Below are 21,986 nucleotides of genomic sequence, written 5' to 3' on the forward strand. Positions count from 1 at the left end.
TCCATAGCCAGGTTGTGTTCAGGATCCAGTGACCCTTCCACTGACCGTATCTGCTTATTTATTTAATTTAGGCTTCTCTTGGCTGTTTTAGTTCTGTTACCTTTCCAGTAATTTTCTTCAGATTATTTAGTATGTTTAGTAGCAATTTTTATGTTTTGTGTCTGCAGTCTTTGTGTTTTCCAGCCTGCTTTTCCTCTCCTATCTTCCTTCTTTGCCACCCCATTTATTTTCTTGCTTGTGCTTCCCATTTATAACCTTGGGAATGCAAATCTTTTTTGACTCTTTCACATTCTTAAGCCTCCATGCTGATTCTATGGATTTTAATTTCCGAGCTTCAAGCAGGGAGTTTCTAAGTTACTTCCTCTTTAAAAAAAATCTGCTTCTTGAAGTTTAGTATCCCAGAGAGTATGGCTTCTTCATGTGTTTCTCTCCTGCAATGAAGCTGGAATTATTTACGTGGTAACCATTTCTCAGGGGTTCAGACACAATTTTTAGTCCTTGACAGGACTATGTCAAATGTTGTTTTACATTAGGATACAGAAAACTCTGTTCCCTACACACTATTTCAGTGCAGCTTTCACTGAACTAATAGGGAGTTATTTTGGCTCCAGCCTTACTGCCTTCATACTCTTTTTCCTCTTCAGTACCACTTCAATGTCACTTCAGCTGCTCTTATTTTGAAGTCAGTACCTCACTCCAGTATTATCCTTCAGATCTCCACTGCTTGTCTGCCCGTGGGTCCGCGTTTTGTGTTTTGTGTTATTTCTCCCCTCCAAGCAGTGCCCACGCAAAGCGTTGCACACACAGAGCTCTCCCCCCTCTGCAGCCTGACTTGTCCTCCCTACACAGCTTACACGTAAAAAGTGTGGTATGCCTCTGATAATTCTCATCCCCTTATGCTCAAAAACCGCTGCTTTTTCCTCTCAGTGATACAATCCAGATCACCCGTTTTCACACTCGGCTTTCTTAGGCTGGTTTATAGGCACTTGTGCTTTTATTTCCCAGCTATAAGATGACCTAGATGAAAATTGTGATCTAGTTAGTTGAAAAACCTTGTAAAGTCTTTTCAGCTCAGTTGCAAAAGCACTTCCCGTGACACTGCACCTCACTTTTATTTACCATTCTGCTCGTGTAAAATGTCCTTAAAATAGAATTTAATTTTAAACTGGGTTTAATACTTCTTTATATTGTCAAATTGATTTGAGAAGGCATTTATGTAACTGACAGGTGGATACATAGATTTCTTTTTTTTTTAAGGAGCCACTTCATTTTGTTGTCTGAAATATATTCGGAGTATATTTTAAACGTTCTTTGCACCCAGACATAAAAGCAGTGTCCTGATTCTACTGGATATTTTCAAAGCTTACCATAACATATGCATTTTGCATTTGCTTATGGTTTTTTTCAGCTGAAACAGAAATACTTTACTCTTGAGTTTGTCAAAACTAGCAAGAAATTACCACTACCTTCCAAATCAAGGAACTTTTTGTTTTTCTCCAGTTGCTTCAGTTGTCACACACTGTTGCAGCAGTCCTGTACCAGAATGGCCTGCACAGACCTTTAGAAACAAGCACGGTTGTTTTTCAGGATATCTGGCTAAGCCTTTACCCCCTTTTCCATCAGTGCCTGACATTTTGTTGGTCTTCCTCTTTTTGTCCTTATCACACTTTCTTTACCACGGCCACTTAACAGCCTCTTCTCTTTTGTGATGTTTATTGGATCTGTTTTCCTGAGAGGTGAAAATCAAGCTCTGCTTTTTTCACTATTAATTTGAAACAGTGATCTAAGAATAACACTAAATGTGCTATAACTATGCTGATGATGGCCTAGAGGAGTCTTGGTGGTGCATCTCTTTGATAGTGGTTTTTAAATCCATTTGTTACTTAAGATGTTTTTAGCTGGTATCACTCAACTGCAAGTGTTAATATTCTGCTCCATCACATCTTTCAGAAGGCATTAATTGATTCAGCCTCACTGTAAAACTGTGACAAGGTTCCTTCACAGATGGGGGAGTTTAAATTTGTGGGAGTGTAACCATGACTAACTCAGACAGTAGGTCAGTGTCAGAGGCAGGATCTCTTGCTAAACCAGCCAGACTACAAGAAGATCAAGCCTCTATTTTTGTACATGGTATTCTGGGAAATGGCAATACAGATGAATTTTGGAGCTGGTGTTTACCTGTGGATGCATGTCTGCATTTCTCTGTGTTATTAACTGCACACTTCTCTGTGTACTCACTATACACACACACACGGTATAGATAAGAAGACCCCTTTCTTTGTGCTCTTTGGTCTCTTTCTGTGCCCCTTCATCAGGAGTTGTCTCTGTTGCTGTTCCTCTGAGTGTTGTCAGGGAGGCAGTGCCCTCCTTGCTGCAAAGTCTGCATAATGAGTTCAGATGGAGCTGAAGCTGGTGATGTTGTTCCCCTCTGTACTTCTCTTTAGGAGGAGGAATATTCCACTAGTACAAAGCAGTCACAGTACTGGAACTCCAGTTCTGATATTGCTTCTATTCTCCTCAAAGGTTTTGCTTTAGTAAGGCTCTCCAGCATGGAGGGAGAAGGAAAGCCCTCCTATTTAGATGCCAAGCAGGAGCCCAGTGCAGAACATGCCACTGACTGGTGCAGCACAGCTCGTCCTCCCTTTAATGTCTGGATTCTGCATACAGCACCAATGTGTTCGTGCTCTTGCTCTCTCAGTTCATTTCTTTCCTTGAGGGAGCAACAGGACAAATCCTCTGATAACTTGTTTCCTGGTTAGAAGCCTTTACCTGCTTTCCTGGATTGGTTCCCTGTGGCTGGGAACCCTTGTAGTCAGCTCTTCCAGCTGTTTGCCTAAATGGTCTTTAGGGAGACTAAAAGCAATGAACCAGGAACAGCAACATTTGACTTCAGCCAGGTCCCATGGGAATTCAGTTACTACTCACTGGATTGGATTGGTAGCATACCTTCTACCTTCTACCAGGGACCTGCCAAAGGCTGCAAGCCATGAACCTTCCCCAGCAGCTGTCACTGGTGTGCTCCTTGCAGAGGTGGGGCACTGGGGGACGTGTTTGCTGTCATTAATACTGAGCTCCATACCTTTACATACCATTAGTACCTGCAATGTCTGGGTGAAAAATTTCTCAGATTTAAGTCTTGATAGTGATTTTAGCCATTTAGTGATCATGTGTCATTGTGTTTACTACAAGCATAAATCCTGTCTTGTAGACAGCAGGGAAACTAATGAGGTTTGCCCATATTCTGGCATCATTACAAGGGAGTCCAGCAGAGAAAAATGGAGTTTAGTTAAAACGGGGAAAAGAAACACGAATTTTAGAGGAGATGGGGAGAGTGGATCTCGGGACTGCATATGACTATTCAGGTTTTTTAAAGAAGGCTCTTTATTGACAAGACTTACAGCACGCTTTGCTCATTTAAGGAGAGCTCAGTATAACCAAGTATTGGGGTTTGCCCTAATCCACTTTTTTAATACTGCATATTTGGCAAAAGTTTAGGGTCATGTTTTTCATTTACATACTCGAAGTCATTAGTCTGTTTCTATTAAAGTTAAATATAAGAGCTTATTTTTCATTCAGGCCTTCATCTCTATACAGAATAACTTGCTGGTCATATACAAAAATGTTAAATTCTATCAAACATAGGCATTATTTTTTATATCCTCAGGTATTCTATTTGATTGAGACTGTAATCAGCTCCTGCAAGAATACTCCACATCCAGTTTTAGTCTTAGTACCACAGTGTATTTTGAGGTGTAAATCTGTCAGGTATCCAAGCACAGCAGGATACTTTGACAGTTTAAACCCAGTTCTCCCCAATCAGCCTTATGAATAATAAAAAGCAGAATGACCTATTCCAGTTTTGTACATGTAAAAGGCAATGACTTAATCAACAAGAAAGAACTGGAGGAGAAATTAGAACTGAACTCTGAGGAAAGGTACTCTAACGGTTTCTTGTCTCCAGAAGAATATTCTAAAGTAAATAAATTAGTATTTACCAAGACTTTTTATTGAAAAGAATTTCCAGCCTGAGAGATTTCATTGCAGCATTGAATGAGAGGTGCTGGGTTCCTTTGCATCTTCTTGAAGAGCAAAAGGAATTTATAAATCAGACTTCTGGGAATTGTTATCTCACAGCTTCTTCTAACAAACACAACAATTTGTTTTAAAGGCTTTCACCAAAGATGTCATAAGTGGTAATCCCTATGTTGTAAGTGGGTACTTAATGTGATTTAACTTAATGCTGATGATGCAAAGCTATTCTCCCCCAAAGCCCATTAAGAACATCCAATTTTCTGGTAGACTAACACTCCTGCTTACTATCGTGGAGATAAGTGACTGTTTAACCAGGACAATAAGTAATACTTTCAAACCAAGGCTGCAAAACTGAGTGGCCACAAAACTGTTCTGTGTGCAAGTTCAGACTCTGAATGTGTCACAAGCTGAGTTTTTTGTTTTTAGGAGTAGTTTGAATTTCTGTATGTACACAAATGTACACACAGGCTCTTTGCATCATCTTAATACGTGTACTGGTGAATATCATTATTATTATGTCAGTAGGCATGGTCTAGTAAGAAAAAGGCCGTGCAAACCATTTGTGTAAATTAAGTAAAGAAACCAATAAATAATGAGGTTTATTTCATGTCTCTCTAAAGTGCAGATAATTCTAACAGTTTATCCAAGATAATGCTTCTCACAGCACATGCTTTTTGTGGCTTCTGTACATGCAGAACGGCACAAAAGGAAATGTCTCTGGCATCATTAACAAAACATGCTAACCAGTAATATTTGAAAAGCTTCAGGATGCAAAGTAGAAGCAAAGGCAAACTTTTCAGGAGCTTAAGGCTGCTCACTTGGGTCTAATATAGACTTAGCACTTTGCAGGTCAGTGGCTCTGCTATTTGTCTCTGACCTAACAGATCTGGAGTTCTTCACATCAAAACCAAGTCTTGCTGAGCTGAGATCAAACGTGTTAAGGTAAGGATCTTGCCAGTGATTTATCGTGCCAGGGAGGGTGATCAGGCCATAAGGGGCCACTGCAAATGAAGCTGACATTCCAGCAATTTCTCATGTGTAGTTATAAGGTAATTTTCTCAGGCAGAGCTTTAAGTCAAAATAAATTTGCTTATTGTATTTTTCTGTGTTGCCTATAATGTCTGAAATCTTAGGAGGAATATTTATTTATGCAGCACAGCTAATTTCTAAGTAAGAACTTGTTCCTGGTGATGAACATTTAAAATGGCAGTTACCTACAAGGGAGATTAAATTCTTCCAAATGGCAGAACATATTTCCCATGTACAGATTAATAGCTCACACTGTTTTCTGTCACACATAAGGAGCACACAAGACTGGCAATGCACAAACAATGCAAAACACAGGAGAACTACACAGAGAAATACGAGTCTTGTTTGTACAAACCCCTCCTCATTCCCACCATTTCAAATGAACACTTGTGGAAGGGTTTCCAGGATCAAGTTCTTAATAGCCACAACTTCATTAAAGCCCAGTGACAGCCCAGTAATTGATTATGTAAACAAACACTCCTCCTCTCCACTCTCGATTTAGTGGATTTTTAAAAATCTTTCATTATTTCACTTTTTAAGGTGCAATAAGTGACATCAAGGATCATTCTCCATAAAAACCACTGCCGTTTTTACCCAGCTCATCCAGTGATGGCTTGTCTTTGTAATTAGTGAAAATGGAAAGCACAGTTAATGATTTAGTCATCCTGGTTTCACAAGCAATGTTTTCTGATGCAGTTAAAGAGACTAAGTGTTCTCCAGCAATTAAAGAGTCACGCTGATGAAAGGATAAGTAAAGCTTGGGAGCTTAGTTTCTTAGGAATACATGAACTATTACCTGAGCTATATTATTGCTCCTGTATTGTTCTACTAACAGCAGACAAATTCTTCATTAACTGAAAAAAGTAAAAATTACTTTGAGGAAAGCCTTTGTGTGCTGCAACAAAAGTTTTTTCCCACTGGTTTAATAAGGCAGCCAAAAGGAGTAAAATGTTTGTGGTGGGTATAGTTCAACAGACAATACAATCTGAAGTTTCTTCTCTTTAGATTAATTTTCTTGAACAACCAGGCACAAAATAATCCCTTTAATGAGACTGAATGGAAATAACGGATGCTGTACCAGCATGTGGCACAGTGAGAAACTAAAATAGAAAAGGGTATCATCACAGTTTGGCAGCCTGGGCTTTGTGCAGGAAATATTTGGGGGGGGGAGGAGGAAAGTAAGCATGCTACTGCATGTTGCTAAGACTTATTTAATCTTCTTAACTAATTACTCACACTTCCTAATTCAAAATCATACAAACAAAAATGTTTAGATAAGCTGGGAGTTTTTTCAAATGGGTACCCCCTACAGCTTAGAAAACAAACATGACAGGTTTCCCCTGTCTGATGTGCTGCCATTTGCAGAAGAACAGACCCAACTCCCAGAAAGACAGAAGACTAATTAAGACAGGAAGACAGGCAGGTCAAACATTTGGTGTGAGGGATGAGGGACATAGGGGAGAAAAAATCATGTTACATTCCACTTTCACAGCAGACTGACGGGAGGCTTCAAGCCTTTCTCTGATTCCATTTGCTGCTCGGAGACCCTGAATTCCTCTGGTTTTGGTTTCTCCTCCCATCACACCCCTTTCCTAGCATACCATTCCCTAAACCTCTTCTGTCTGTGGGCTGGCTCAGTGGGGGACTTGCCCTGTCTGCCTTGAAGCACCTGAAAATCCAGGTGATCAGAACAGGGCAGCAGCCCCTGCAAGACAGGTCCTGCTCTGCCCTCTCCTCCTGCCTCTCTGGGACTGAAAAGATCCCAAGCTCCTGCCACCATGAGGGCTCGAGCATGGGAATCCTCCCCCAGCTCATGTCAGCCACACTGAAGCCTGACTTAATTTACACAGGCTGAAAAACCTTGATGTATTCACCTCTCTCAAACACTTGGCTTCTGATCCAAAGTACACTGGTATGAAGCACTGGCTTTAATTTTGGTAGAGTTGACTCAGGCCTTGCTACTTGGGATTTACACCCAGAGAAGGCAAACACCCTGGTCTTCTCATCAGACATCTCCCCTTGGCACAAGACTGGGCTTGCACAAACAGAGTTGTGCCAGAGCTGGCTGCATGGACAGCAAAACCACTCACTTCTTGGGCATTTTATTTCTGATTCCCCTTTTTTGATCCTCCTGCTGTACTATGTTTGTAAAGTTTAAAATTCTCCAACCCTCTCAGTGCACTCACAAGTTTGCCCTCTAGATTTCTTGAGTGCAATTTCAAGCTTGAATTTATGAAGGAAAGCCACATTTATGGTACACCAAGTCCAAAAACTATGACATTATTCAATCAAGCTCTGAGGTCCAAATGAGACTTTAAAAAAGATGAAGCACCCCATAGCACACAGAGCATTAGAACTCTTTTTCCTTTTCCTTTTTTTTTTTTTTTTTCCTTCTTTTTCTATTTTTACAGTGTGGGGTGTGTGAGAGTAAGGAGAGAGAAGGACAACCCAGCAGCCAAAGAGGAAAAATAAAAATCAACATGTTCTGGTTTTGTTTGGCCTTTCAGACCTCACAGGCTCTAGAGCATGTGTCAAGTTTCCAGTGAAACAGCTTTGTTTCCCAGTACAAACATCCCTCTGGAGGCTGTTGCCACTGATTCCTTTTCCTCAACTGGGGCCTGATTCAGCTCCCACTGAAACCAGCTGGATTTTTTACTTTTGTTCTACTCTGGACCTCTTGTAGCTGAAAACCAGCTGTGCCCACGGGAGCTTGCTTGCCTGAATTAGATTTGGTGCAATGTTCTTCCTCTATAGTTCACTGTTACTCTCACACAATTGCAGTTCCTCCGCAGCTGAAAGGCATCTCACTGAAGAACCCAAATCTGGGTAACTGTGAGGATGATTCTGCTCAGGGGTAATGAATGACATGAGAACCACCTGTGCTGAGGTGCTGGGCCAGCCAAGCTGCCTTGGCTCGTGCAGGGCTCTCCCCTGAAAGCAGCACAGCCACTGGCACTGCCCAGACAGGCTCATTCATGGCTCAGGAGCAGAGTCCTGCAGCCTCCTTGGGTAGGTTGGCCTTGAAGCCCATTACTTACCTTTTGTAAACTGCCAGCAAGAAGCTGTGACTCTTGCTGGTCACCTGAACAACCCTCTTAAAAATAAAATTAAATGGCACTGCTGATCCGTCGCTGGTCATTCAGCCAGCAGACTGCTGGCATTGGCTTTTGCTTTCCTAGTGCCTTCTTATAAAGCAGGTTTTTGCTGATTCTATAGCCAGCTGTTGGTTTCCAGTCACTCCCAGGAGTGCCTCACAACACACTCTAGAATGTGAGAGATTTGCTGTATCAAGACAGCCATAAAAGTGAAAGAAAACAAGGCCTGTGAAAATAAACAAGCTGCACCTCTGATTGGCAATCCCACCTAGTTCATTCCCTTACAATCGTACTAATCATTAGGACTCGAAATGTTTCCCAAGGAGAGGAAATGAAGTTGCTGAGATGGGAAAGGATATGAATTTCCTGACCAGACTGAGGCACAGGTGCCCGGTATCTGGGATGTTATGCAGTATTTACCAAGGGAAATGCTGCTGCTGGATTTTTTGCATGCCTCTAAAATTGTTGTCCGTCCCCCCTAAAAAAGAAGTGCCATTATGTACTTCTAGTGCCTCCAGCTCTGAGAAGATGCTGAGGGCAAGCAGCTGTGATTCTCTTATAAAGTACTTTGGCATCTGATGCCCCCTCCCCCATCCCAGCAGATTTAGTGTCAAAAGCTCTCTGAGGAAAAAGCCACATATGAAAAAAAGATCTTTGATGGAATGAAACTATAACCAGCTACTAAATCAATTGAGTTAGGAAATTCCCATTCCTTCCTCCATTCATCCAGAACCAAATCTCCTGTGGGAAGCCATTATTATTTGGATGTTAAAATCCTCTTCCTGTACCAAAAAACATTTCTAGGAGCTGCAACAGCACAAAAACCTTGTTTATTAAATCCATGGGAAAATAATTCCACCTCCAAAGAGCTGAATGCAGGGCCACTGTCTGTGCACTGCCTGAAGTTCTGAGTTAAACAGCTGGGGAGCCTGAAGAAAATGTCTCATGACATCATCACTAAGCAATATCGAATTAAGAATGTAGATCATCATTTCACTCACACATCATTTAAGAACATTTTCAAGAAAGGAAATGAAAAGTTACATTGTTGCCACCTGTGTTGATTACTCTTATGAATTAAGAGAGCCCAAAATCTTTTTTTTTCCCTGTATGTTTTAAGAAGAGGCAATACAAAAAAGAGAGGCAGTGAGCATGCAGGAATCCCCAGTGAACGTAAAAATCAGTTCCATTTCCCAAATCCAGGGCTAGCCCCTGGCTCAACAGCAGAGGCAATTTGAAGTGTCATGAAACTAAAGCTCCTTCAACTAAAAGCTGCAAAGGAGGTATCAGTTCTGTGGTTTATTTTAATTAATTGTATTTATACACATACTCATAAAGATAGTTGTTTGGTACTTCCTTGCTGGTAAATAATGTTGAAAACACATTTTCTCCCTGCTCTAAATTTTGATATTGCTGCACAGCAGATCAGAATGTCCAACGTGGGTTTGTACACATCCCTTCCTCTTTGAATACTTATCACTCCAATTACCTGCATGGTTTAAAATGAGCATTAAGTTGCTAAATATTACTAAGCCAGCTGGGATGGATGGCTACTGAAACAAGAGATTGTAGTTGTTTGTTTGCAAAGCTAAATTTGCTTTGTGTTATGCTAAAAACATTTACTCTTGGCTTGATATCAAATCTGATGAGCATCCAAGATGCTATTGAACTCAGTGTGTAATGCTTGTGAAATACAGGTCTTGTGCAAAATGCAATGTATGATTTTCTTCCAACTACATGTCAGCAGTTTCAAAGTAGCTTGGAATTTTTACATGGTAACTTTGGGGTTTACTTGTCCTTTGTACACTTTTTGGTATGATGAGGTATCTCCAAGGCTCTGAACAGTCACTTGACCTGTAGGATGAGTCAGATTGATTTCTTGATCAGCCCTGTGGAACTCTGGCAACAGAGGTCATGTATAATTAGCCACAGGCAGGATTTGAACCTAGTGAATACATGGTAGGACCATTATCTTGCCAAGTTCTAGTAAAAGATCTGTGAGAACATCAGAGTATGAGCAAGAGGTTATTGTCAGTACCAGGAGGGATGTGGCTGTTCTCTTTAGGAAAATCCATGCCCTTTCCATCTTTCATTTGGAAAGAACAGAAATTGCCCAGAGATCTGTGTGATGAGGTCTCCTGAGAAGGATGACACTCCAAGGGGCCTCATGTTCACAGGGGCAGCAGGGAGCCCCCACCCAGGCCTGTCACACTGCTGTGTTTGGAACAGCCCCTCCCAGCCCCCAGGCTCACACACCCCAGCACCTGCACCCCCAGCTCCCCTGCTCTGCCAGCCCCTTTGGCATCACTGGGGAACAAAAAAAGGTATCTGGTTTTCTCCTTCACCCCCTGCACACCAGCCTCAGCCAGACTCCACTCACAGGGGCCCTTGGCTGCTTTGCCACTTGGGTTTGTTCTTGGCTAAATGGCTGCACTGACAGGGACACCTCAGTCCAGCAGCAAAGTTGACCTTTTATCTTCTTGCTCTGACATTACTGCCATTACTGCCTCTACTGAGAGTAAATGGCAAACAAAACATTTGTGTATTCCAAGATTTTTCAAGTGCTCCCTTCTTCCCTTTGCCTTTTGGCACAATGCTATTGATAGCACCCAACAGGCCAGATTATTTAACTACCACAATACCACATAGCAAATGCATGACACACTATAGACTTTTTCTTCTCCCTACTGCATATCACAAAAGGTAACACTAGGACTCAAACAAAAACAAATTACCTCAGTAACTCCTGGAAAACTCAAGTGGTTAATCAGTTACCTTTTATTTACATATATATGCTTAATGCTGAATTAAGTTGTAAAAACCAAAGGCTGATTTATAGCCCCAGTCAGCCTTAATTAACATTGATTCCAGGGGAATAGTAAATGTGAATAGCCTTCACAATTGAGGTTGAACAATGAACTCACTGGGTGTTGTCCAATTTGTAGCATGATTTACATGGAAGCAAGCCCTTCTTTTTCTAAGGTTACCCCTTTTTATCTGGTGTTTAGGATGGGTTATATATAATCCATAGATAGGAACATTTGCTGTCAAATATTCCCCCTGATTTAGAGTTAGCCTTTAGCATGATCACTATAAATAAGGGAGAAAAAAACCCAATTTGAGGCTTTGCAGGGATTCCTTTTTCTTGCAATGTGTCATCGCTTCTCCATTTCATGGCATTTTTACGAAGTGGCCATAATGAAAGTCAGATTAAATGTACAGGATATATACATTTAATCAACAGCCATTGGAGTCAGTAGTGCTGGAAGAGTTATAAAAGCCCCTGTGAATGCAAATTTATTGCAAAAGAATCTGCGTCTCGGTGGTAGGAATATCTGCTGAATGGTACTACCTGACACAGAACACCTAAAACTTTCAAAAGTGAATTATTTAAGTGTAAGGCTTTGCTTGTAAAGCCGCCAGCTGCTGGATTTCAAGACTTGAAACTGTTCCAAAACATGGGACTAGGTACTTTATTTGTGCACTAGAGTAAATACTCTGATTTTACTGCCAATTTAAATGTGCTCAGTTTACAGTAATGAGCTTGTATAGGCAATACCTTGTTTATAGAAAGTGGAACAGGAAGAAACTAACATTAACCATTAACAGTAGCAATTTCTCTTGCTTCCAGCTCTAACTTTATGCCAAATAGATCCTTCCCATGTCCTATCTGAAATATTTACTATTACTGTTCTTTTTCTAAGTCAGTGGGATAAATGGAGCATTCAATAAAATCATACAGCTTTTCCTTCCAGTCAGCTTGAATTGCAGCACTCTTTTGTAATTCCACGGCACTATTTCTCATTCTTATGGTGAAATGTATTTCAAGAACAAGTATATGTCCTGTGTACTAGCAAACCTGATGATAGGTGTTAATCCCAGCAGAATGGAGTTAAATTTTTTTAATCCATTTAAAAAAGAACAGACCACTGCTCTAAGGGAAATTTACTGAATTGTGGCTGCCACGATTTCTCAGGTTCTTGTACTCAACCAAACTGCTTTATTCTTTCAGTGCAGCTCACACAAGAAGCCCATGTGTTTATGTACATCCTGTCACCTTAAACAAACATGCTTACATCTTCTCTGGCCATCTGCTCCTGAAGCTGGAAGTTTTCTCCCTTCCCCTCCCTCCTCAGCACCCCCTGACACACTCACTGGGTGCAGAGTTAACTCTGAGAAAACTCAGTGGAAAGCACAAAGTAAATTCCTTCTCTACACAGGTCACAAATCTCAGGGTTTCTTTCCTTCACTTAAGGTCCAAAAGTGACAATGATACACCAGAGGGTTTCAGCTTATGGCATTGGTCACTAGAGATCATACTGGTGATTCTTTCTCTATCTCATTTGGGTTAGCTCCAGAATGTCCTAACAGGGACCAGTACTTGGGTTTGCTGAACAGTGTCATCCCTGAGCAGGGAGACACCAGCACAGTCTGGGACACTCACAGTCCAAGGACACAGACAGGTTCAGGATAAAGAGGGCGTGCAAGGAAAGCAATGGCAGTGGTGTGGTAGGTCCTGAGTTCAGCAACTTTGAAAACCTAAACAGAAGGAGCAAGGAGGAGTAAAGAAAGGACAGACTCTGGAATGGATGGAGGGGCACACAGCAAAGAGGTTGAAGTTTGAGGTGTTGGGAAGATGAGGAAGCACGACAGAAATGCATCCATAATAGCAAAAGCACATGGAATTGCTGGTTCCTGTGTACAGTTCTATTGGCAGGGTCTTTTCCAGGCAGGCACAGGTTCCCCCCACATGGCCACAGTGAGCTGTGGAGCAGGAGCTGTGACACTGCAGCTACTGTGGCACCCAGCCTGAGCTAACAAGCCCTGCTGAGAGGACACAGCTACAGCGCTTCCCTTTGCCTTGGAGAGTAGGTTTGAGCAAGCTCATGTCTAGTAACTGAAAACTCTACAGATGTGGTTTTGCCTTCATGTGTACAGAGATGGGCCAGTTTCTCTCACCTGTGTATCTCTGACTGGAACTTCTCAAGCTTTCAAAGGTCCCTGTCTTTATAAACACAGCCCTGTATGCAAAAAAAAACAAACCAACAAGCCAGGTGGTGAATATTCCTTCTCTCTACATGTGAACTCCTGCTTTCAGTGGAGTCAGGGGGAAAATTCCTGTGTATTTCAATGAGGCCAGGACACCAACTTACACATTCAAGTTGTATTTCATGGAATCCACTAAAAATACATTGATATCTGGACTCCAAGGAATCCAAATCATGCCTGATTTTTTGAACACTTTCATTCTTAGAAAGATTTAAAGGAAGGAGTCTGAATACCTGGAAAACTTTTCACTCATTTTCATGTATTGACTTCTTTAATACTTGCTAATAAATAATTGCATCCTGTTCTTAAAAGTCATTCAGCAGAAAATAATGGACATGTATGCAGCTACCAGTAAAAATCTACTTTAAATAAACTCATTTGTCATTACCTTTCTCAAGACAGCTGTTGTCAGCACCATTACCATTTAAATTTGTTTCGCCCCTGACAATTAAAATATCAACACTGAGAGAATGTAACAATTTCCATTGTTCCTAGCAGATAAGCAAGTTAGTTTTGTGCTGCAAGCCGTCACTGTAGCCATAATTAACTGACTGTGTATTGAACAACTGTGATGTTTGAGATTATTCAGTCTTGACTGGGATGTATCAGTGACTAAATGTTTACTTACTGAACTGAGTGATTACTCCAAATCCTTGTCTTGTCTCCAGCAGTTTCAAGGCTTTTTCTCTGGTACAGCTATTTCTTTTTTTAGTTTATTTGTTACAGATTTTGAACCAAATTTGAACATCAACCAATGTTTAGACTTTGATGTTGCTTCTATAATGACACTGCTATAGAATACAGAAAGGCATCAGGGGCTGACCTCAGCCTGAACTCTTGAAAACTGTAATTTTCACACAAAAATAAGTTTCAGTTCTTTTGTATTAGAATCTGCAGTTTTTCTCATGAGTTTGTTGTTATATACGTTACTGTTCGTTCATGCAAGAGACCTGATGACTTTTCTTCCTTTTCTAGATTTTCATCAATAATGAGTGGCAGAATTCTGAAAGTGGAAGAATATTCCCAGTATATAATCCAGCAACAGGAGAACAAATCTGTGACATTCAGGAGGCTGACAAGGTAATGTATCCCACGAATGGCTATATGTTTAATGTATAAATTAAATGCATAACAGATAATACAAACATATAAATAGATCAAAGCAACCAGTCCGGAATAGCACTGTTGGACAGTTCTTTTATAAATCATAGTTCCAAAACCCATCACATGTGACTGTTGTATAACAGCAAATCCAATAAGCCTGCTTGTGTTATTTACCTTGTGTCTTCAATTTTCTTCTTCCTTCTTCCCAGGTTGATACAGACAAGGCAGTGAGGGCAGCTCGGCTGGCTTTTTCCCTGGGTTCTGTTTGGAGGAGAATGGATGCCTCAGAAAGAGGCCATCTTTTGGATAAGTTAGCAGACTTGGTGGAAAGGGACAGGGCAATTCTTGCTGTAAGTGAAACATAAAAATCAGAAGTCAAATCAGTTGTCAGTTCTACGTTCTGAGAGCCAATTCATTCATGAATGGGTTGATATGAATTGTATGTGAAAACCACATGCAGCTTCCTGGCTGAAATGGCTCTGTCCACTTACAGCGTGGTGCAAAACCCATAAAGGCCAACAAGAGGCTCCCAGTGGGCTCAGATCAGCTTTAAATTGGATATCCCACAACAGCAGGGGTGTGCACACGTGTGTGCCCGCCAGGCAGGCCTGTAACTCTTCTAGAATAAGAGATGGCAGGCTGGGGTGATCTGTGCAGGCAGGAAGGGAAGGACAAGTGAGGTGCTCAGGGACACAAGTGGGGTGCTCAGGGACACTGGGCTGGTGACACGAGTTCCAAGTGCGGCTCTGTTCCTCTCTGGGATGAAGCCATCGCAACGGTGCCATTGTTAATGTTGTTTTCCGCATGTCAAGTGCTTTGAACTAAGCCCGTGAACATCTTAATTCCAGCTTTGTCAACACTTAAATCATCTTACCGCCGGCACATACTGTAAAATCGCCATGGGGAGAAGGAAGTGCACAGCAAATCAAGTTTACTCTGCCTGTCATTTAATTTTTATTTCTGGAGCCAAGTTCTTTACTGAGCTGCACTGCAGGCAGTGCCATTAATTGCTCTTGGGGATATAAGTCAGTGCAGAATTAGGCCTCCATTCTTCTCTATAGAAACTCATTTGATGGTTGGTGTGTGACACAGGGGCGTCCTTTGCCCGTTCTTAATGATTTCTATTGGACAGCTATTGAGAATTAGTTAAGCTACTCAACATCTTAGGATATTTTATTGGATTTTTTTTTCTAAATGATCTTAGGAACCCCTAAGAGGATAGCTTATAAGATACTTTTAAAAATAGGAATATTAACTAAAAAAATAAAGATAGCTTGTTAATTTATGAGCTTCCCTAGAGGAAAGTTTGTTTATTTGATGGCAATAAATAAACTGGCTGTACAGTATAGATATCTCAGACCTCAGCAGGAGTCTTGGCAACCATATAGAGAAATTTTTATATTTACATCAATTATATAAAGAGGGATGTGTCCATTCTTCTCTTTATGGATTCAGATCATTAATACAGGGCTACAAGGAGCCCCTTCTCAGCTGTTATCATTAACATAACAGAACCCAGTTTGACAGGCATTTTTATCTTGGCTCCTGATTAAAGCATTTATAGATCTGGACCAAACACAGTGGCTATTAGGTTCAAAGTACACAAAGGCACATGTACATGCATGTGGATACACACATAAATCCACAAGACAGACGGACAGACAAACACACACAAACGTACACAAATATTCCTAAAATCATAGCCATTCCAGAATACGCCAGCAGAAACCAGTTTGGGTTTTTCAAGGAAAATACTTTTTGCTCACATTTGTGAGAAGTAACAAAGGGGATCAGATAATTGTTCTGAACTTTCTGGGTTCAAATTACACCAAGGTGCAACTGATTTGTCTTCATTAAAATCTTTGTCATGGTTCAAGAGCTGTTAAGATGGTGAATACTTAGGTACAATAGTCCAAAAATGTTACAATACTTACATCTCTTAACTTTTTCTTGTCCTGCAGACTATGGAATCACTGAACAGTGGCAAACCATTTTTGCAAGCTTTCTATGTAGATCTCCAGGGAGTCATAAAAACCCTGAGGTATTATGCTGGTTGGGCAGACAAAATCCATGGAATGACCATTCCTGTAGGTAAGGGGAATTAAAGCACAACTATGCACCTAAACCTTCTCATGGCCAGACTAAAGCTTTGTGGAAGGCAGAGGAGGAGCCTGGGTTGCTCCTACAGTGTGCAGTGAGTTGCTGAAGCAGATGTTGGAAAGTCAGCAAGGGCAGGACTGGGTGCCCTGCTCTTGGTCTGCCCCACACCCACATGTGAGGAGGGCTTGGTTTCTTTTGCATGCATCCACCTGAGAAGGAGACAGCTCAATACCTACCTTTAACTATTGATACACGTATTAAAATGGATGAGGTATAAGCCTGAAAAATACCTTGGAACTCATGAAAATAGTGTTGGTGCCTGTTTAAGAAACAGTATCATTATAGTATGGATCTTGTTTGTATATGACTTCTTACTGCTGATGCAAATAATTTTCCCTTGGACTAACACCGGATCTAAGTTAACTTATACTTTGAGAGTGTTCTTAAGGTTACTATAGAGAACTACATACATATGAGATATATTTTGTTATAGATGCTTTTTCAAATTATTCAATGGGATGAGTTTTATATTGTATATATGAGATAAACTTTAATGCATGCTAGGAAATTATTATGTTCTTATTCTTTTGCTAAAGAGATGCAAAAAAATCCTTACCATTATTTTTCTTTAAGAAGTTTCTTCCTCCTGCCCTTCCCTCCCAGCTGTTGAACAAATACAGGCTGCATTGTTTGATGCAAACAAATCCATTTGCAGTCTGGACTAGATGTACCAAGTCCTATAATTACACAACATGGCAAAATAGGAGAAATTATTTTATGTAGGTGCAGTCATTAAGATAAGTGTACTCATCTTTCTTTCACCTGCATAAAGAAAATCTCTGGAAAAACATTAAAGAAAACAAACATTCGTTATGTGGATTCATGGTGCACGTGTTCATTGCACTTGCATGTTTATTCCACTTTACCCAGCAGGGCACACTCAGGGCTACATGCCCATTGCTGTCGCCCAGCTATTTCCCTGGTGTTCCACTGTGGGACAGCATCTGCAATGCACTCACTCACCTCTCTCTAGCAAAGCCCCAAACTACCCAAGTGAGGCAAGCAGATAAATTGAAAATATGCCTCATCTTCATGTTTCATCTTATTGAAATTGCAGCATGCACTGATTGGTGTTTATCTTCACTATCCTATTTTCACCAAAGAAATGACAATAATAATATTTCAGGTGTAGACATTCCTGCAAGGAGTCAAAGTTTTCCACAGTTATTTAGGCTGAGATTCGTAAATCCCAGTTTTGCTGCTTGCACTTCACATTTAATCACACAAAAGTGCAGACCACACCATAAATTCATGTATTCAGCAAATTTCCTGTTCCCTAATCTCTTTCTCCCTGGTCAGTGAATGCCTCCTTCTCACTCTTTAGCCCCACAGGTACACAGAAATTAGGTCAGCCACCAAAAGGCACTGCCAGATTAAGGAGAATAAATATTCTCTGCTTATTCTTGGTTTCAAGTACCTTATAGGATAAAACCTGATTTTTTTTCAGTAAGGTGGACTATGCTGGGTGAAAGGAAGGCACATTTTCAGCATGCTTTTCTCAGTGCAAACTTTGTGCTAACACAGTTTTCAGAAGTGTAGAATCGTAAGTCCATTCACAGATTTTCAGGGGATCAATTATTCTTCCTTTAACACATCTCTTTATCCCTCTGCTTTTGCACCATAAATTTGTCATTCTCATGAAGCTGTTTTAGGGCAAAGCTACTGTTAAACAGCAGTGCTCTTTACGTTCATTTACCATCAGCTCACCAAAGATAAGCAAAACAAAAAAACCCCACTATTAAATCTTGTCTTTCTATTCAGTGTGCTAATAAATCTGAAACCTCCCAATCTTTTGTTGTTGCCGTTTTTGTTGAAGTTTTCTTTTCCTTTAAAATAAAAATAGGCAATTGATAGACAAGTAGAAGTGTGTTTTACAGTCACATTCCTTTTGGCCCCAGAGCTGCAAAACCTTCAGACTGCCCTTTGCTTGCTCCCAAGCGTAAAGCCTTGATGATTTAAATTAAAACAGAATGAGGCTAGACCAGAAACTGTTAAACTAATAAACTGAATGCAAGCAGAAATATATCTTTAAAGCAATATATGCTATGATATAGTTTGAAGAACCAGTTCAGCTCTCCTCACCCACTTGTTTGCTGTGTCCTGCTATATGAGGCATGGGACTGTATTATAGTTGTTATGCAAATAAAATATCTGTGCTGGAGACTCCTGATGGAAATCTAAGCAAACACATCTGTGGAAGATATTGCTGTCCCAAAGTGAGATCCCTGGATAAATGAGACTTGCTTTCTGATTAAAAAATGAAAGTCTTTAGGCCAGGTGCTAAGCAGCTGCAAATTGATCTTGCTCTATTAATATCAGTGAGGACTGAAGAATGTCAGTTTACTTCAGCTGCGTATATTAAAAATACCCTTTTAACACAAAATTTTAGATTGGATGTGGGATCAGTGTCAGGTCCCTTTCAGGCAATGTTCTTCTGGCAGCCAGCTAGTAAAGGAAAAGAGAAACAATCATCAGCCACAGTATCTTAGAACAAGGGTCATTAGCACAACTTAAAAGTCTCAAACATTTAAAAAGTCTCCTGTATAATTTCTAAGCACAAGGGACCTTTCGATGCTCACTGTTCAGAATAATGGAATTAAGCTCATTGAATTCTTGAGTTATTTTATTATGATAACAGCTTGTTCTACATTGTGGACAGGGTGGCTCTTAGATCCACCTTTGACCTGTCCAGAGACGTCCAAGGCTTCTGAATAATTTCAACTCACATATGTTCCCAAAGATATTGTTAGAAAGCAACCTCAAAAATGCCATCTTGACAGAAAATCTGTGGATGATGAACTTTGGAAGTAGGTGTCAAAAAGGGCAGCTGTCTAGAGTCTAGTGGGAGACAGCAGGGAGAGCAGCTCTGCATGGGAGGCACCGCTCTGCGGAAAGAACGTTCTGCCCACGCTGGGCAGAATTAACCACCATTTGTCTGCCTTGGCAAGAGGCTCAGGTTATCTATAACTCTGTGTGATGAAGCACGCAGACATGTGGCAGTGATTATGCAGTGACAATCTAAAGTCAGACAGTGCTAATGTAACTGTGTTACTGTTATGTTGCCACCATCCTTCTGGCTGAGAACCCACCTCTCACAGTACTACCGAGTACAAGCTGGTATTTTTAGCTGACTCCTCTGTGTTCTCTTGAGCACTTAGACAGTTTTGCTTGTATGTACTTCTCTGTATTTTGACTTCTACTTTGCTTCTGTTGGATCTGATGAATCTTCCTATGGTCTGTAAACCACTGCTAGCATCTGTGAAAGATGACCTGGAAAACCAAACTGATGGTCTTAGTCTGTGACACAAATATTCTCATCTCCACTGGGGAGCTGTCAAACATCTGGAGATCAGAATGTTACAATGATGTTTTGTCAATGCAGCACAAGCTAACTGATAAACTATTTTCTTCTGCCTTTTCCTGAATCTCTTTTCTCTTTCCCTCCCTCCTTTATTTTCTCTGTTCTGTCTCTGTCTTGGTTGCAGACTATTGTTACCTTTCTCATAATTATTCTGTATCTGGCCCCCAGCTGACATATTAGCTACTCTAGCTCAGGTTTCTGCTGAGCAAATCCTGTAAAGTAGATGGATAGAAATAGGCAGACCTGACAATAAGTTATTTCTAATCAAATTCAAGTTGAAGTCTTTCCTTAAACCCAAGAAACTTTAAGGATTAACCTGTTTATTGTTACCAGATATATCTTAGAGGATATTGCAGCAGGTTCCCAAAACACACTGTCCATTGTGAAGTCAATATTGCACAAGGGTGGCTGCGGCTCTGAACGGGGGAGAGGCTGGGGCAGCCACTTCCCAGCCCAGACTGGGAGGGAGAGCACATACCCTGTGTCAGACAGAACAATGGCAGCAAAAGCCCTGTAATCTCTCCTCCTCCTCCTCTTACTCCTTTCCGCTCTCTAACCTTTTCTTATCCTGGTAAATCATCTCCTGCCATTAAGCCTAGGTAACCTCATCATTCTCACATACTTAACTGAAATTATTTTCCCAAGTTAAGAGATTTGCGTTTTTCTAGATGACCAAGCACTACAGGCCAAGGGGCACATTCAGCTCATGCCTTTAGCATAGCCTTTCCCTCAGCTGTAGCCTCCCTGAAAAACATCTGACCTAAATTCAGAGATAGTTTGAGTCTGGGCTAGTTTATACAGCTATGAGACTCCATTGAGGTAGAGGTGCAGTAAATCTACTTTGCACAGATGCAGGCTGAGCACACTAACACAGCTACTGCTTAGGCAGTACCTTAACTGATCCTTTAACTAACAGCAGGTCCCTTTCTGGCTCTTTGTTAACTGGGAAGAAACCTGCATGTGTAACCTCAGCATGTGCTCCCAGACCACAGGAAGTACATGATGCTGAGTGACACAAGTCACAAACTTCCCCTCTTCATTACACATCTAGAGATTGTGGTACATTATTCCATCACTTCATACTGCTTGTGTCCTCAATGGCAGATGAGTCAGCTGAACGTTACTGTCTTACTCCACACTTGGGCTGCAGATACACCTTTAGATTGCTCTGTTCCACTCATGCCTTTCAGGAAATTGCCTTTGTGACTCTTCACTTCTCTCACCCTTAAATCAGCTGAGGCTGTAAGTGCTTCCATGCTACTGCAATTTTATGTGCAGTACAGCTCTCTGCCAAGGAACAAAGCAGGTTACTTTCTGATGGGAAGCCTGATTCCTTTGTTCTGCAGAAAGAACAATTAGGTTGCTCCTGAACCTAGGCTTCCCATGCTGGCTCACAAAAAAACACTTCCATGACTTCTTTATTTCTTTTACTGCCATCAAAGGCTGATGCTTAGAGTTTTTTCCCTCCCTCTATTTTAATTTTTTTTTTGTTCTGCCAAGTCAAACTGCACTTGAGAATAAGCATGCTCATCTGTTTCAGATGGAGATTATTTTACGTTTACAAGACATGAACCCATCGGAGTGTGTGGACAGATCATCCCTGTGAGTATCTCTACTAGTGCTTTCTATTTATTTTCATTTGAACCAGCTCTCTTTAAAGACACATAAAACACGGGCTTCAGCTATGTGTGTTTTCCATTACGAAAAAAGCTGAGCTCATATTGTTGACATATCTTCAACAGCCTCCCTGCAAATGCTTATTTGAACATGCTAATAGGGTTTAGGCTCTGTTATTAGGAGTTAAGTTCTCAAGTCATAGAATTCACATGATTAAAACAAGCAAAGCAAAACACAGTGTTAATATGCTGTCAGTGGTTATGGATGTTCACACAACTTATGGAAAATTGATGCTTTGCTGTGGTAGTCTCTTTATTTATTTAGTTTTTACTGTGATTTAACAGGCTCCTCAGTTCCTGGGAGAATGTGATGTATTTTAATTCCATTCTTTCCTGCTATTTCTTTTACAAGGCTGGAGGAGAAAAGGAAACTCCAGGAGACATATCATTACAATTAACATTGTGTAGCTAACAGAAGACATGAAATGTTTGTTTTATTTGCTGGGAGAGAGAAACACATCATTTCATCAAATCCAATAC

At 40.8% G+C, this 21,986-nt stretch overlaps 1 protein-coding gene across 1 annotated transcript in view; it reads left to right on the top strand.

The window, feature by feature from the left end:
- ALDH1A2 (aldehyde dehydrogenase 1 family member A2) overlaps positions 1-21,986 on the top strand; it is a 52,428-nt gene that overhangs the window by 9,203 nt on the left and 21,239 nt on the right. The window contains exons 2-5 of the mRNA XM_064722227.1: positions 14,181-14,285; positions 14,519-14,659; positions 16,271-16,400; positions 21,371-21,432. Coding sequence (XP_064578297.1) covers positions 14,181-14,285; positions 14,519-14,659; positions 16,271-16,400; positions 21,371-21,432 — 438 coding nt within the window. The remainder of the gene's footprint in view (positions 1-14,180; positions 14,286-14,518; positions 14,660-16,270; positions 16,401-21,370; positions 21,433-21,986) is intronic.

Source organism: Zonotrichia leucophrys, chromosome 10, assembly GCF_028769735.1.
Source record: "Zonotrichia leucophrys gambelii isolate GWCS_2022_RI chromosome 10, RI_Zleu_2.0, whole genome shotgun sequence".
NCBI classification, from domain to species: Eukaryota; Metazoa; Chordata; class Aves; order Passeriformes; family Passerellidae; genus Zonotrichia; species Zonotrichia leucophrys.